Below are 18,696 nucleotides of genomic sequence, written 5' to 3' on the forward strand. Positions count from 1 at the left end.
CCGGTGCAATGTTATTGAGCAGCGTCATACGCTACGTTAACAATGAATGTAAACATGTTGTCTTACATATATAAATAATATATTTGTAATTTGTACATACGCAAATATGGTATTTTTTAAGCTGCTGGTTTTGTTTACCAAGCGAGTGTAAATATGTGTGACACTATATACATCAAATAAACATGTAGAACAAGACGGCGTAAAATAAATTTGTACTATATATTTTACAGTATAAAATAGAAATCTTTGTTTTTAATTTGGTAAATTTAAATAGAGTACAAAATTTTTCAAAATTTTTTGTTAGAATGACGAAAATGTGTAACTAAATTGAAAGTCATTATCCACTGATAGCTGAAAAACAAACAGTACATAAAAACTAGATTGGTAATATCTTGAAATACTTAAAATCCGACTGCTCAAGTGAAATCAGAAATCTAATATTAACTTTGATAAGTGATATTTCAAAGGTATTGCTGTGGTATCAGAGGTACCAGAAAGAGTTGACCAATAGGTCCCATTTTCAAACTTGATCTGGGCTTTGTAAAGATAATATGTTATTCAAAATGTGGTTCAAATGGGACCCACATTCCTACATGATGCAGGCTTGGTAAACATAATAAGTTGTACAAAGTTTCGTTAAAATCGGATAGTCCATGTGCATGTTATTATAAAATTATTTATTGCACAATTTTGACCATTTTGTGGGGGAGGTACCAGAAGGAGTGGACCGATATTCCCTCTCTTCGAACATAAACAAAGTTTGGAAGAAATAATAAGATGTGCATGTGAAATAATAAGTGTGGATGAAATCGACGATTCCCTTCGAGAGTTATCGTCCGCACCAGCCATACAGACAGACGAACGGACTTGTGAAAATCGTCTCAAAATTTTCTGAAACGGATTGGGTCCAAAGACACATGGGGTCTAAAACCAATATTTCGATGAGGAATATTTTTACCGTATCAAAGCCATAAGGCTGAGGGTATAAACATTCAAGAGTATTTCTTTTCCTTCAAAGACAGATGTAGCTTGAGTCGGTTGGATGTACATAAGGGATCATCTTCATACATTATATAAGAAGAAAATATATATAATAGCCGTCTTTTTCAATAAGGGCAATTAGTTAGAAGTGCAAAATTTCAAAATTTCATAACGATTCTATAAACGAACTAAAATATATGATATTTATTAATATATAAACCGACTAATATCATTCCTTACACATGTCATTCTGCAAGCTATGCTAAATTTTGTAAATCGATTTGAAGCAAACTTGACACAAATGCTATTCGGTATGCTGCACTGTTTAAAATTGAATCTCAATCAGACACCCATCGATTATTTGGTGTACAATTAACATTAATAAGTTGAAATTATATATGGAAACTACGCTATATCTACACCTGAATCGATTTCAAGAAAACTTGCCAGAGATTAATTTATATTAACTTCAGTACGTTGTGTCAATCGGCCTAGCTGTGGATCTTTAGTGCTCCATTTACTTAAAATCGGACGAAAATATATATAGGAGAAAATATATAGTAAATCTGAACCGATTTCACGAAACTTTGCACACATTATTATAGACTTAATTCCTTACCTCATTCAGTACGCTATGCTGAAATGCATGCAAATAGAATGATTTTCAGGGACTGCGGTGCACCATTTACCTAAAATCGGGCGAAACTCTATATGGGAGCTATATCTAAATCTGGACCGTTTTTCACGAAACGTAGCACACGCCATTCTAGATTTAATTCAGTACACTCTGCCAAAATTCGTGCAAATTGAATGATTTACAAAGACTTTGGTGCTCAATTTACCTAAAATCGGACTAAAATATATATGAGAGCTATATCTAAATCTGAACCGATTTTCTCCAATTTCAATAGGGTTTGACCTTGGGCAAATAAGTGGCTTGTGTGTAAATCGACTCAGAAAGTGATTCTATGCATATTCTCAAGAGGAATCATGTGTCTATCTCGTTTCCTTTTGCCTGTTACAAACATATGCACAAAGACACAATACCCTGCACCACAGTTTGGTGAAGGGTATAAAAATGCAACATGTACTTCGAATAAATTCATTGATTTATTTTTACAGATATATCATTTTGCATTTTAACGCTCGTTATACGAGCGCCCCAGCATTTACATGGTTCAAATTCTGAACTGCAACAAACAATGGAGGAGGAATAACAAAAACAAAATCTAAAACTGATTCACTAAGGAAGATACCGACAAATGATAAAAACAAAGGACATAAACAAGTTCGATATCCGATAATAGCCAGGCACTTCTACGAAGGTTATTGACTATTCTATACAAAATACTTGTTGCCAACAAAATGAGGGACAATTTTTTATTGATTGTTTTTATTATATTTAAGAAATTATTTATGTGTATACTAAATTTATTAAATTGTACTAGGAAAAACTACAAAAAAAGTTTATTGTTTTGAGATATTGTTTTTTTTTTTTTGAATCATTAGTCACATAATTTGGATCAGCGAATTTTCATGATTGCCTCAGACACTAACACACATTATGTCAAATGAAATGGACAACAATTGGTGTGATTCATTGGCGCAACATCAAAGTGGTAGTTCTACGTGATGTCAACTAATTATGAGGCGTTCAAAATTGTCCCAACATGTCGATGCTGCCGCTGTGTTGGAACATAATTAGTTTGAACTTTGATGATACATTGAAATTTATGTATAAATCTGTGTATACATTTGATTGTAAACAGATGTTAGGTTTTTTTCATATCTTATGTATTATTATCGATATGTATGTATGTCTCATACTGAGGTATTATATTTACAATATTATTGATAATAGAAATATGCCGATAGAATTGAATTTAAATCAAAGGATGTTGTGTGTAATATGAATACAATATATAAACTTGATTTCAAAATATAGATTTGGAATTTTATACATACACTGCTACTATTTGCATGATTTTTGGTTTTGAAAATGGGATATATCGATCCACGTTATGATTAGACCCTATATAATAATGTAAGAAAAATGTATAGTTATATTTACACATAAATCTCCATTTTTACAAGATCAAATTTCGGGTTTCGGCGCACAGCACCCAACAGGAAGTATATTAAGAAACATCGTTGAATTCAAATGCAAATAACTCTGGAAATAACTAACCAATTAAAAAACAAGTGAAAAAGCGTTAAGTTCGGCCCGGCCGAACTTTGGATACCCTCCACCATAGATATACTGACAGGTACTATAAATGAAAATATAGGGAACATACCAAAAAGTGGACCTATACGGACATTTCTAAAAACGGATTATGTAAACCATAATAACAATTTTAGAAATTTTTAAAGGATAATTATACCCTCAGCCTTCTGGCTAATGAGGGTGTATACACTTTAACACGATGGAAATGTGCCTCATCGAAATATTGGTTCTAGACCCCATGTTTCTTTGGACACATGAAGATGGGGAATATCGGTCCACTCCTTCTGGAACTTCCAATCAGGGGCTAGGTCTAAATGCGGCTATAGTTCATTACCAAACTTTACTTTCTAATTTTTTTATCTCTCTATCCTCCTCAGTTGATATGATTACAAAAGGGTCTTAGAACCAAACTCAAAACGCGCAACAAATCAGATAACTTTTTTTTTGGAGAGATTTGGTACCTATTAAGAACTCAATGTACCAAATTTCAGACTATTCGGTTGAAAAACGCGCTCAAGAACCCCAAAATACCGAAAATTGGGGGTACCCTTTTATGGGGGATATCCGAAAAAATAACCTATATTTATAATTTTATGTGGAGAGATTTGGTACCTATTAAGAACTCGAAATACTAAATTACAGCCAATTCGGTGGAAAAATACGATCAAAACTTCCCAAAATACTGGAAATTAGGAGGTACCGTTATATGGGGGCTACCAGAAAAAGTGGACCTATATTTATAATTTTTTGTAGGGACATTAAGTACCCAATAAGAACTCAATGTATGAAATTTCAGCGTATTCGGTTGAAAAACTCGCTCAAGAACCCCAAAATACCGAAAATTGGGGGGTAATGTTATATGGGAGCTATGCCCAAACGTGAACCGATATATCCCATCTTCGAACTTGACCTGCCTGCAGACAAAAGACATCCCTATGCAAAATTTCTCAATTCCTTCAGAAGAATGCGTGATTACAACAGACGGACGGACATGGCTAGATCGTCTTAGAATTTTACCCTGATCAAGAATATATATACTTTATTAGCATGTGAACGCAAAAACCTAAAAACTTGGAATGCGAATCAAGGTTGGATCAAGGGTCGATATAAGGAGGTACATTTGGTAACGTGTACTTATGTATACGAAAACGGAACACGGAAATTGCAAATTCTAGCTTTTTTACTAATTCCTAAATGGTACCTAATTCTGGGTAAACTCCTAAAGAAGAATACTGACATTTTAAGTTCGGTCAGTGTTGGGGTGCAGAATTGGGATATATCGGAGATTTGGAAATTCGTATTAATGTGTACTAAATTGTGTTGTACAAAAGGTAATAAATGGTACCAAATGTGAGGTTAGAATTTGCGTGTAGTGTTGAGGTGTGTACGTGCTTTTGGAAATACGTATTATATGAGTACAAAGGTAGTAAATAGTACTAAAAATGTATGATTCTAGACCTAGGAGTGTAGGTTGATAAGCTCTTCAGACATATGTTTTAAAATTTCCCACATATCGGGCATATGTTAGAACATGTATAAACTTATGTTATATAAGAAAACTCATAGCATTTTGAATTGAGCCCAAAACAAGTAAAAAAGTGTCAGTCGGTATTGCCGACAGATATGGTTTGCGGAGGTATTCGGAATTACACACAGATATCAGCTTTATATAAGAAATATGTTTTTATCAAAGATGTTTCGAATTTAATGTTTATAAAATTTTATAAAATATTGACCATTTGTGAGGGAGTTACCTGATGGAGTGGACTAATGGGTCCCATCTTCGGAATTGATATATAGGGTTGGTGAAAATAATAGGTTGTGCAAGGTTTGGTTGAAATATGACATTCCATTCGCCTGATATTGCATTTATAAATATTGAAACTTTTGACCATTCGTGGGGGAGGTACTAGAAAGAGTGGACCAATGGGTCCCATCTCTGGACTTAATCTAGACTTCGTAAAGATAGGTCGTAAAGAAGGGTTGTGCCAAGTATAGTTCATATCGGACCTTCCATTCGCCTGATATTGGATTTGCAAATATTGAACATTTTGACCATAACGAGGGGACCAATGGTTCCCATCTTCGGACTTGATGTAGGTTTGGTAAAGATAATAGGTTTGCTTAAAATCTGAAATTTCGATTCGCCTGATATGACATTTATAAATATTGAAAATTTTGACAATTTGTAGGGAAGGTACCAGAAGGAGTGGACCATGATCTATTCTTGGTAAAGATAATAGGTCGTGTAAAGTTTGGTTCAAAGCAGACATTCCATTCGCCTGATATTGGATTTACTAATATTGAAAATTTTTACCATTTGTGGGGGAGGTACCAGAAGGAGTGGACCAATAAGTCCCATCTTCGGACTTAATCTAGACTTCGTAATAATAATGGGTTGTGCAAAGTTTGGTTCACATCGGACATGCCATTCGCCTGATATTGAATTTAAAAATATTGACAATTTTTACCATTTGCGGGGAATGTACTAGACGGAGTGGAGCAATGTGTCCCATCTTCATACGTGATATAGGATTGGCAGAGATAATAGGCTGTACAAAGTTTCATTAAAATCGGATAGTCCGTTTGCATGTTATTATAAAATTAATATTTATCAAAATTTTGACAATTTTATGGAGGAGGTTCTAGAAGGAGTGGACCGATATTTTCCATCTTCGATCTTAAACTAAGTTTGGAAGAAATATTAAGATGTGCAAATGAATGAAATCGGTTGCTGCTTCGAGAGTTATCATGCGCACCAGCCAGACAGAAGGACTTTGGATGGACGGACATGTGTAAATAGACTCCAAATTTTCTGAAACGGATTTCGTCCAAAGAAACATGGGGTCTAAAACCAATATTTCGATGAGGCACATTTTCACCATATCAAAGTGTATATACCCTCAATAGCTATAAGGCTGAGGGTATAATAACGTATCGAGTTCGCCTTGCTATGCCTTATGGCTAATGAGGGGATATCCACTTTGTCAAAATGTGTATCATCGAAATATTGGTTTTAGACTCCACGTTTCTTTGGACCAAATGTCCATTCTTCCGTCCGTCCGTCGGCCTGTGTGTATGTCTGGTGAACACTATTACTCTCGAAGGGAGTAGCCGATTCCACCCAAACTTTGCACATAGAAATATTTTTTTCTTAAATCAAGTTCGAAGTTGGCCTTTATCGGTATACTCCTTCTTGTACCTCCCACACAAAATGGTCAACATTTTGCTGAAAATTAATTTTATAATATTATGCACAACCTAATATTTTTCCATGCCTGTATATTGTTGTAAGATGGAACTTATCGGTCCACTCCTTCTAGTACCTCCCCACAAAGGTTCAACATTTAAAAACATTCCAATTTCATTGAAATGTTGCACACCGTATGTGTGTGTGTGAGCTGTCGGTTCCCTCCTTTTGGTATCTCTCCCACACAGGGTCATTATTTTACAGAAGTGTAAATTTAATTTGAAACGAATTGAATAACCGATTTAATTCATTGTTTGCACATGATCATATTTTACAAAAGCTACTTTAAATCCGAAGATTGGGTCCATAGAGCAACCGCTTCTGGTACGTCTCCACAGACGGTCAACTCGTTTTAGACCTCCGCAAACCGTAGGTTCTTTTTTACTTATTAAAATATTTTCCAATTTTGTATTAATAAAAATAAATTAAACATTTTAATTTTATTTTGAAAAGACACATTGAATTAAAACGTCACTGCCTTCTCCAAAATGTAATGCCTTATTTCCGTTGTGGATAAACTAAGACGTAGAATAATTAAATTAAATTGAAACCAAAATAAATTCTATATTAAGTGGCAGTGACATTGTGATGGTGTGTTGGTAGGTCGGGCTGTAGCTATCGTTGTGACCAAGTTTAGTAAAAACTCTCATGTGGTCAATCAACTATTCTTTTTGTTGTTTTGATTATTTGTAGCTGTTGGGCTAACACTGAGTTCGACTCAGTTCGTTTTACAAGATTTCCTGTGTGGAAAGAAAGTCGAAATAGTTGTCGTTGTTGTTACCACTGCAATACAACAACAACAACATTAAATGAAATAACAACAATAATTTCAATCTAGAAATATAGAACAACTGACGCCTGACAATTGACCAAAATCAGCGAACGAGAAGAACCCACACTCACTGACAGAAACCAGGCCGAAACGTAACAACGTTTAACGTACAACATTAGATTTGTTAGGTCGCATTTCGCTGCCAGAGTAAAATATGGCAAAGCCAATATCTGGGCTTAGATAGAAATTAAAAAAAAATAAATAAATACTTTTGGGTTTGGGCGCTCCGCTTTTGTTGTGCCGCCCCGCTGTCATTGGCAAATGTACCGATTCTATAAAAAGCGATTCAACTTCTGAATGCCAGTTTATTTGCAAAAAATCGCGATACTAGTTAACATATCGAGAGATCACTCAAGCGTGTAAACGTTTCGAAAGCGAGTGTTGCTGAATTACTGAAATTAATTTTCAAAAGCAAAGGATTTATTTTACCTCTGTGGATTACCTCTGATTGTGGATAATGGCTTTAGTACCCTCAAGCAATACACTAAATGAATGGGATTATTGGGATCAGCGTCGTCGTTTGTGGCGTGATTGGGATCTAGTCGATTGGGATGTACCCTACTACAGACGTTTAAATCGTGTCGGTTCAGCTCCTGATCTCAGTCGTGTGGTGGTGGGCAAAGATGGCTTTGAGGCCAATATTGATGTGGGACCATTTAAGCCCTATGAAATCACAGTGAAAACATCAGGCGATACCGTCATAGTTGAGGCTAAACATGAAAAACGCCGAGACGGTGATAGTTTTGTGGGTCGCCACATTGTCAAACGTTTCATATTGCCCCGTGGCTATTATCCCAATGATGTACGGGCTGAACTGAGTTCGGATGGCATCCTCATAGTTAGATGTCCACCATGTTCCACGGCCGAACGTAGTGTTTATGTGAGACAAATGGGTCTACCCTATTTGAGTTTAAAACATTAAGTTCAACAAAATGAATACTTTACTCTTAAAACAAAAACAATAAAACTACCAAAAACCATTTTACTGCGAAAACAAACGAACGAAAAAATATTAAAAATTAATAAATTAAATAATGAAATTTGTCATAATATAATGTGTGGTTGAAGATATGTTTATTAATTGCCAATATTTTTATGTTAAATAACTTTTGTCACATCTTTTTTACCAAATAAGTGTTTATCTAGCGTTTTAAAACCTATATTTCTTTGGCGAAAATCGTGGAAATTATTGTGATTATTAGCCACAACTAACTCAAAACGCACTCCTGTCTTATAATAGCAATTTTAATAATAATGAATTATTTTTTGTTCTATTTTTATTTACTAAGATGACAATTTGAATAAAAAAGTTTACCTATTAAAAAAATAATCTTTTATTACAACAAGGTGAACGTGTCTTAAAAATCTGCGAATATTGAACAAAATATACGGCGCATAGAATTCGCGAAGATGGACCTGAACATTTTTCGCAATAAATAAAGCTTAGAAAACCTTATATCTGCGAACACTAAAAAAATCGATTAAACTGTATGCAGAAATAATTTGAATTTAAAAAAAAACTGTCGGATTAATCCAAAATATTTACCATAATTCTCATTTTTTAAATACATGTTAATAAAAAAATATTTATTTTCTGAACCGCATTTTCAGAAAATCGTTCAAATTATTGTGATTATGAGCGATCGATTTGTTGTCTTTGAGGGTCCTATCTAAGATTTTATAAGCGATATTTTTGTATAATATGTGGAATGTTGTATTTAGATTACAGTACAACAAAATAAGGACGAAGAAAAACGCACAAGGACTGGTGCTAGAAAGAGGATATGTTTTACAAAAACATTTCTCATTTGATATGACTGGAGATGCGTTCTCTAAGAAAAATAACTGCAATAGCCGTAAACAAAACAAAACTTGACCTATTTCGAATTTGGCATGCTGGGTTCTTAATATTAGATCACGACCTATATAAATTGTCGCAGTGTATCCTATAAAGTAATTCTTTAGTCGCCAAGAACCCGGAATGTAAAATCGCTTCGGTTGGAAAAATGGCCTATTACCCCATATAAAGAGGTTAGGGCTATTCCCTATGATCGATATTTATTATTTTTTGTAACACATACAAATGTTTTATTAGTTGCTCTCTTCCGAAGTCGGAATAGGGGTCTCCGATAATGAATTTACATATTATACATGGAAGATATAGTGGACTAGGTATACTAAAAAATTGAGACTTGGACCAATATTTTTTTAGATGTTGATATTGTGTAAGGGACGTCATACTGCAGAAAAGACGATTCTGGTATTTATGATATTAGGTTAGGGAAAAATCCATCATTATGTCTTTGTGCATATGTTTGTAACAGTCAAAAGTAAACGAGATAGACCCATGGTTCCTTTTGAGAATATGCATAGAATCACTTTGGTAACAAAGTACAGGTCGCATTTATGATCCGATTGAATGAAATTTGGCACAAGTCACTTATTTGGCCCAAGGACAAACCCTATTGAAATTGGGAAAAATCGGTTCAGATTTATATATAGCTCCCATATATATTTTCGTCCGATTTAAGGTAAACCAAAGTCCCTATATATCTTTCGATTTGCACGAAATTGACATAAAGTACTGAATTAGGTCAATAATGACGTGTTTATATATAGCTCCCATATATATTTTCGTCCGATTTAACCCTTTGAGGCCCGAATATTTTTCCCTAATCAAAAAACTATTTTCTGTTCACAAATTTAATGCAACTATCCAAGATAGGATATGGACAAAATTTGACATAGCTACATCCTTGCAAAAGCCCAATATCAAGAAAACCAAATGCAAAATCGAAGTAAAATTCTTCGCAAATTATCCTATATATTTTTTTTACAAGAATCAAAAATAATTCTGATGGCAGAATTCGTAAATTTCGAATACGAAGCGATTTAAATAATTTGGACTGTATACACAAATTAGTACTGTACACATTTTTGCATTCTTCTCTATATTGAAAAGCTCATAACTTCACCAAGAATTTGAATTTTTAAGATTTTTCTTTTGATATATGTTGTCCGTAATCAGGTCTAGACGTACAAAATCCACAGAATATATATCTACTAGATGTATATTAAATATAAGCTCTAAAACATTTTGTTGCCTGTGGTCTCCAAAGTCCCTATATATCTTTCGATTTGTACGAATTTCGCATAGGGTACTGAATTGGGTCCATCGCATCCTTTGAAAAGACGACATCTGTAAAGATACATATGTAGAATATCCCCAAAGTGGTGAAGGGTATCATATAGTCGGCCCAGTCCGACTTTACTACTTTCATTACTGTTTTTTTTTAATGTTTTACAACAGTTATGGTCAATGTTTAGCTTTTGGGGCGATGTTACGACTGCTAACATGCCGGTCAAGTTCGATCATTTCTCCCATTTTATTGACATTTTCGACGACCGGCCTACCTGTGCGAAGTGCATCTTTAACATCAAAAATTCCTGAACAGAATCTACGAAACCAAAATTGCACATAATTGACTGTTACAGTATCGGGACCATAAACACCATTCAAAATATTAGCTGCTTGAGTTGCATTTTCGCCTTTGTCAGAGAAAAACTGTAAAATGTACCGAAGTTTCTCATTGTTCCCTTCCATTAAAAAATTTGTTTGCTATTTTTTTACGGCGAAATTTCACCCTTCCAACGAGCATAAATCGGAAATTGTTTGATTGATACTTTATACTAAATAAAATCATCGGATCACAAAAAGAAAAAATAGAAATTTTAAAACTCATATATATATATTCATCAACCAACCAAGTTAAAAAATAAGGAAGACTTCCGTTTAGATTTATCCTAGATCATGCGATTTCTGTGTACGTACAGAACAAAGCATTAACATTTGGAACCGATAAGATAACCATTCGTAAAAACACTGTTTGAAAAATAGTCATATAAAGTTTGAGAAGAACTGCTGTTTGAATACGACGACTTAAATCGGTTACATCTTCAAAAGATTTCGTTTTATTTAAATAATAACCAGTGAGCGGAGCAGTATAGTCGGACGGGGCCGACCATGCGATACCCTACACAACTACCACGAACTCTAACTTTCTGAGGATGTTTATTCCGAGTCTGAGTAATATTTCGTGATATTTGCCCCCTCTTGTCCGATTAGAGGTTAACAACACCTCTTCCTTACTTTTTTCGAATATTCAGTACAATCCTTCTATTTACTTGTCCAGATTACCTTCACGGTAGGTTGTGTTGAGATTTTCGGATTATACTCTACTCGAAAACACACAAAAAATTATGTTTTCGGTCCATTTCATCCCAAAATTTTAATATGATCATCACCGAAAATTGTAGGCGTTGTTCTTGACCATAACTGGAACTTCATGAAGAATTTCAAAGCCATCAGCGCGATATTTCTCCCTCTAATGTGGTAATGGGTTACTAAATAATATCTGAATACGTAAGCACCTGTAAATATTTGACTGTAACTCCCACATCAATTTAAAGGAAAACCACTCCTCTTGGATATGCTATCAACTCCTGGGGTCTACATCCTCCAGGAGTAAATATATATGCCATAGAATACAAATTTTGTCATTTTTCACACAAAAGTCAGGGTCCATTTGACCCGCTAAATATTGACCGATCTTTATCAAAACATGCATGCTTATTCTCTGGCCCGATCCCCTTCTCCATGCAAAAATTCGCGGTGTTTGGGCCATAATTGCGGCCTCTGGAGCGACCAGAAAAACCGACAAAAATAATGTTTTTGGTCCATTTCATCCTCTAAATATTAACCGATCTTTTCCAAAAACAATAGGGGTCTTCATTGGCCAGAACCCATCCTACATGCAAAATTTCGTGAAGTTTGGTCCATAACTGTGGCCTATATCGTGTTTACAAATTATAATGGACAGACGGACGGACGGACACACATGTCTAGATCGACTCAGCTAGTCGAGATATGACGATCGGTATACTTAAAGGTGGGTCTAGGACCAATATTTCGCGGCGTTACAAACATTTGGGGCTGCACAAAGCTATAATACCCTGACAACATAGTTGTGTAGGGTATAAAAATATTGGACTTTTAAAAACGTGGAGAACGGACGTTCCCTTAAAAACTATTCTTAATGAGTTGTATGATTATACCCATTCAGCCCCAAAAAGTTATAAAAATCTACATTTTATATTCCTATTGTAAGAACATGTATTTGATATTAAAATAAATAAATACGTTTGGAAAAATATTTGTCACATTACCATTTATGATATATCAAACAAAACAGCACGCGAACGCCTCCATTTGAAAAAAGTGATGATTAACTGGGCGTAAAAGAAAACAAATATGTATGTAAACAGGGTAAGCACTTTATTATACTTAGATATTCGCTGTGATTTTTGTTATTTTGTAGATAGTTGGGAATTTCGGCGTCCTAATTAAAATTCCTGCAGACACATAGATTTAAATACTTTCTTGGAGTAGAGTTTGAAAATCAAATCAAGAGTAACATATGAATGAGAATTTGTAACACTTTACAGCTGTGTGTAGGGCACTTAAATAAAATACAATACATTCGGCTCAATGTCTTTTCAACTTTTTAATTACAAAATTTATTTTGCATACCCATTTAAGTAGCCACCTTGGCTACTGTTTTCTATTTCCAATTATTTGTACTCGGAAAGAATTTGATAATATGAATGCGCGATGGAAACTAGCCGATAGTTGTTGTAATTACGACCTTTAATCGGATGACATGACTACTTAACTCTTGCTCACATTCACGTAATCATGTTGTGACATAATTGATTTCGATTCGGTAGACAAAAAGGTGTGTTATTTTATCTTGTTTTTTTTTTTTGCATAGAAAATTCGTGACAATTGCGTCACCTTCATATATGCCGGGAAAATGAAATACCCTTCACATTGTGGAGGTTCTATGAAAAAATATAACAATTGACACTATCGGAAAATTGTTTATTTGTTGCGCGAATTCAGATAAACATTTCGCATGAATGTTGTTTTATTTGACAGTGAGAGGTGTAATAATTATATAAATGAGTTCGGAGGTATGTTTATCGTTTGTTTTTGTAAGCGTAGCAAAACAATACCTTAGATCAGCTGGTAAAAAGTAAAATTAAACTCAAATGAAGGCAGGCCACAACAACAAATTGCACTAATATCATCGTTAATTGCCGGCCCATTGTCTCGTAGGTGTGTGTGTGTCATTGGACGAATGAATTCGCAATCAGTATTTCTATTTGGTGAATTGGAAAATTGTTCTGGGGGTAGATAGGCAAAAAAACATAATAAGAATAATAATAACAATAACAATGTGATAAAGACAATATCAGAATGGCGTAAATCGAATCAAAGTTAGGTATTGGGAAGATTTGCTTCTGATATGGCTATATGTTCTATATAACAGTCTATAATTAATTCCTAAGATTTTTTAAAATAAAATACTCTTTTCGATTATTTTCAAAATTATATGAAACTAGCAGGACCCGTGGCGCTTCGCTGCCCCTTAATCTTGAATTTTTATATGCTCGTATTAACAATACAGAAATGTGTGAAATATCTATGCGTTCTCTTTTCTTCCTATTGGTAACAGTTATTGTCAGTACAGATAAGTACACTTAATAGGGTAAATAACTATTTTGCACATCTTAAATCCCACTATCCGACTTATAACGTGTTTTCCAGATGAAAATAAATCGTTTTATAATTAAAATCAAGGGTTGTAAAGGGTGTAAGTGACATTCAATCCATTTTTTATTTATTTTTTAATAAATTGTTGGAGTATGTTAGGGTCTTCACTTCAAATACTATTTTCAATGAACTTATTCTCAATTCGTCCCATTTTTTTATATATGACCAACCCTTATATTCGATATCAGGCATTGACATTTTTTATATAAGTGTTAAGGCGCCGAAATTGCGTTTCGAAAAATATAAAGAAAATAAAACACGAACGTTTTAGTTTTCTGATTTTATGTTTTATTGAAATATTAAAATAAATAATAATAGGGAAGAAAGTGAGAACGAACAGATTACCTGTGTTACTTGTAGCGATCGTGACGAGAAGCCCAAGAAGAACAATAACAATAATGCTGCAAAGTGTCGTTGGCGCAAAAACAATACTCATTAGAAAACTGACAGTTCAATGTTGTAACAATAAGGAGTATGCAGTTTTCTAATGAGTATGCAAACAAACACAATGAACACGAGCGTTCAAAGGATGCATTTCCCAACAATGCATATAAAGGCGATTCTTACTTAAACATTGGCGCCCACCTTGCAACATTATTAATGTTGTAACACAGATATTCACGACTAGTTACTTAAAGTAATAGAAAATAAGATGGTAGGCGGTGCAGTGTGTGTGAGCAATTCAAATTCATTTTTGTTTAATTTTTTTCCAAATACAAACTTAATATGAGCATACGTATCGCCCGCAGTAACGGACGGTCTCCCTGATTCAACCATACGAACATGGCGTGAATTGGAAGGAAGTTATCACGATCGAACCCACAGTTATGGATTCTATACTTTGATTACTAGTTGTGAAGGAACCCGCAGATACGGGTCTAGTATTGCTTAAATCCGCAGAGACGGAATTAAGAAATTGTTTACTTTGGATTCGGATCCGCAGTGACGGACTCCGTTTATGTTTCAGTGCAATTAGTTTAAAAATAGGCCGCTTTACAATGTCCGTTGTCTACCGAACGTCAACGATTCTGACGTGACAACCAATACCGTGCAAACTTTTCTATTAGGCCTAGTTTCCAAAACGTCGGTGGAAGTTTCTTGTTATGGATTGCAACGACTTCAAAACAAATTAGCTAGCTTTGAACTTTACGAAACCTATTCACCAGCGATATAGGTTAGTCAATTACGACAGGTTCCGGAGGGAAAACTTTTTATTCCTGCTTCCCAGAGTCCAGTCGAATGTGGAACACCAGCTGGAATAAAATACCACAATAGTCCCTGAGTACCAAAGCAGCGAAATAGAATCACGATTTTCACAATTATATGCACCAACTTGCGACATATATTTTTCAAAAATCTCGAGTGGAATAAATCGTTTTGGTAGATAAACGCAGAAATACACAAACATAACCTTAGATAAACTAGAACGAAATCTACACCAGTTGTAGTTAATGCATAATTTTCAAAAGTTCAGAGGCCAGAAACTTCTACTTGAGGAAGCTAAATTTATTTTAAGGGAGCCACATTAGTTATATTCGATAAAAGATGCACGAACACATTTTTATCGAGCGAATCAAGCGACCCCGAATTACGCTACTCCAATTAGTAGCGGGCAAAAGAAGATCGCCCCGATCTATTCGATCTAACCACGTAATTTCTATTATAATTTTTCCGGTTAACTAAAGTGGCAAAGGTACGAATCTCCGACGATGGGATAGGTCCAGTTACAAGCCACCCGAAAACTGAATTTTGAGCCAGCAAAGTCCCAGAAAGAATTGACTGACAACCCTCCAGCATAATTTTTGGATACAAGTCTGCACCCAAAAGAAGTTCCACAGGACGTGAATTAAACAAATCATCATCTGCCAAACGAATATTTGGCATTTGGGCTCTTAAATCCGACGAAATATTAAACGTGGGCAAATTCCCCGAAATGGACGGCAAAACCACTGCACGAGTTTCTAAAACCACTGAAGGATCGCAACGACTTCCAATTTGCAACGAGCAAATTTTACTAGAATTGGCCGAAATTGCACAATTCACCCCAGAAACAGTGACATCTGTTGAACTTACAGGGAGCTTCAACCTATTCTGCAAGCCTTGAGTCAGAAACGATGATTCTGATGCTGGATCTATTAAAGCCCTAGCGGGATACGAAACACCACAATGGACGATATTTACAACAGCTGTCCCCAATAGAACGGATTTATTCTGAGCCGTGTGGAAAACTTGCCGAGAAACACTAGTTGATGTGGATGGGACAGAAGGATTGATGGGGACAGGATTTGGTGAATTTGAAGGATTCCGGTTTACCGAACCAACCGAAGAAATAGAATTATTGGGTGATGTGCCACTACGATGCAATAATGTGTGATGGCTACGCCTACATTTCGAACACCGATGCTGACTAATACAAGTTTTCACCTCACGCCCCCTACGCAAACAATTCACACATAATCTACGACGTTTCACTGTAGAAAATCTAGCCGATAGCGACATACTTTTGAATCGAGGACATTCAAAAAGCTTATGGGACTGTTGAGGGCAAAGAATACAATCATTCTTAGGAGAAGATGGGGAATTACGATAAGAATATGGTTTCATGACATGAGTTTGAAGTTTTTTAGCGCTAGATTTCTTAACCGAATCATTTTCTTGCATACCATGGAGACACATGAGTGTTTGAATCCGTTCCGTTAAAAACCTATCGAGGTCTTCCCAAAGCGAAACAGATGACTTGTCTTTAACACTTTGCTCCCACAATGTCTGTGTAATTTTCGGAAGCCTTTGAAGACAAATAAAAACTAAGAACGGATCCCAATTATCCGTACGAACGTCGTAAATGGACATTGCGGACAAGCAACCATTGATACCACGCTGGATTTGTTTAAGACCCGAACTTGTTTCAACTTCAAGTACCGGAAGAGCGAATAATATTTTAAACTGATTATGAATTAACAACCGAGGATTATCATATGTGGCTTTCAACGCGTTCCACGCCAGAGCAAAACTACGGTTCGTTAAGGGGAATTTAGAAACAATCTCGCGAGCTTCCCCTCTAGTATTTCGTGTCAAATGACAAAGACGCTCGATATCACTCAATCGAGAATTGTTTATATAGACCGCGCTAAAAAGATCTCTAAAGGTTGGCCACGAAAGAAAATCGCCCTCGAAGACATCCGTATCACAAGGAGGCAACACCAGATTATGAACCATATCTGTATTCGGAGGATCGACAATAAAACTCGAATTACCTCTAGGATTCCCAATACCTGCTATTGGGGAGCTAGCGGCCTGATTACCCACATTTCGACAAGTGTGGGTGGACGAGTTCGTTTTATTTAAATCAGTATCGCTAGCCTGGACTTCCTTAGGAGGTGCAGACTGTGTCTGGACTTCTTGAGGAATATCAGACGGATCCCGATTTAATTGAACGTTTCCTTGCCGAAGTTTGTGCAAGGCCCGGTTTATCATTGCCAGACAATCCATATACATGTCATAAACGACCTCCTGTTTCGATTCTACAGATTCGACATCTTCCTGACATGAATCCTCAGACGATACTAAAAAGCAAATACATTTTTCAAAAGAATTTTCCACGTTTCCCCAATTTTTACTCAATTCGGCACTTCTAACTTCTAAGATAAAGATATCTACCTCATCTTCCTTCAAAGCCCGAAGTTTATCACACATTTTGACTAGAGCGTCCGAAACTCTGATGTAGGTATTTAGAGGAGTAGAAGGCATGATTACAATTTTCTTTTTAATCGCACGAACACGAGAAATTATCCAAAAGAAAAAACTATTTAGTTAGAGTTGAAACCAAAGCTTTCCCAATAAAAAGCTGACAACAAGTTGAAATCGCTACGACAAAATAAATTTCTTCCCAAAACCAGCAAAATTTGCTTAAATTCCGACGAATTTACCACGATTTCCAAAAAAATAGCTCGAATTTGCTAAAACAACCCAAATATACAAAATTATATTTGAGAACGGATGAAAATTGTTCGAAAAACAATCCAAAATTGTTCAAATAACAACTAAATTCCAAAAAATTCTAAAAATTTCCAAAATATTCCCAAAGAATATATCAAATAACCACGAACGGTTGATTAAAAACCAAAAAGGACAAATAGTTATGCAAAAAATCGATCAAACTTTCAAAATATAGCCAACAAACTATACGAAAATGTTTAATTTTCACGAAAAAATCGACAAAACTTCGAAAAAGTTTAAAAATTTAGAAATTATCCACTCAATTTGAAATATTAAATCAAAATAAATATTTTAAAAATATAAATATATGTAAAAATATCAAAATTATTTTATTTTTTATTAAATTCAATATAAATAACACGAAAAATTATTATTTATATGAATTTCGACTAATGCGGACTGTAGAGTAAACGATAAGTTAAAATGTCCAAAAGTAGCTTTCAATTTGTTCATACACACACTACTAATCAATATACGAAAAAATATTACTTTGTTCCAAACGTGCCAACACGCCACAATCGACCGACCCGATTAGTGTAGCGTACACGCAAACAAAAGAAAAACGAAAAAAATAAGTTTATCGTAGGCAAGCGACGGCTGCCTATTACGATATTAGTTATGTGTGTAGGGTGTGTGTATGGTACTGCAGTAAACAGACAAGCGACCGTACAACGTAAATATGTCGCTAGCGTATATACGTGTATATTATTGTGTATTATTGAACAGGGATATAT

The 18,696-nt window shown here is 35.0% G+C and overlaps 1 protein-coding gene across 1 annotated transcript; it reads left to right on the plus strand.

Annotated features, from left to right (window-relative positions):
• The first annotated feature begins 7,744 nt into the window (after positions 1-7,744).
• Positions 7,745-8,218, plus strand: LOC133330677 (heat shock protein 27-like). Its single transcript, XM_061539090.1, has one exon. It carries the CDS (start codon positions 7,748-7,750, stop codon positions 8,210-8,212), a length of 465 nt encoding a protein of 154 aa, XP_061395074.1. The 5' UTR covers positions 7,745-7,747; the 3' UTR covers positions 8,213-8,218.
• The last annotated feature ends 10,478 nt before the right edge of the window (positions 8,219-18,696 follow it).

Source organism: Musca vetustissima, unplaced genomic scaffold, assembly GCF_032173495.1.
Source record: "Musca vetustissima isolate MV318-11 ecotype Yass unplaced genomic scaffold, APGP_CSIRO_Mvet_v1 utg16949, whole genome shotgun sequence".
Taxonomy (NCBI): Eukaryota; Metazoa; Arthropoda; class Insecta; order Diptera; family Muscidae; genus Musca; species Musca vetustissima.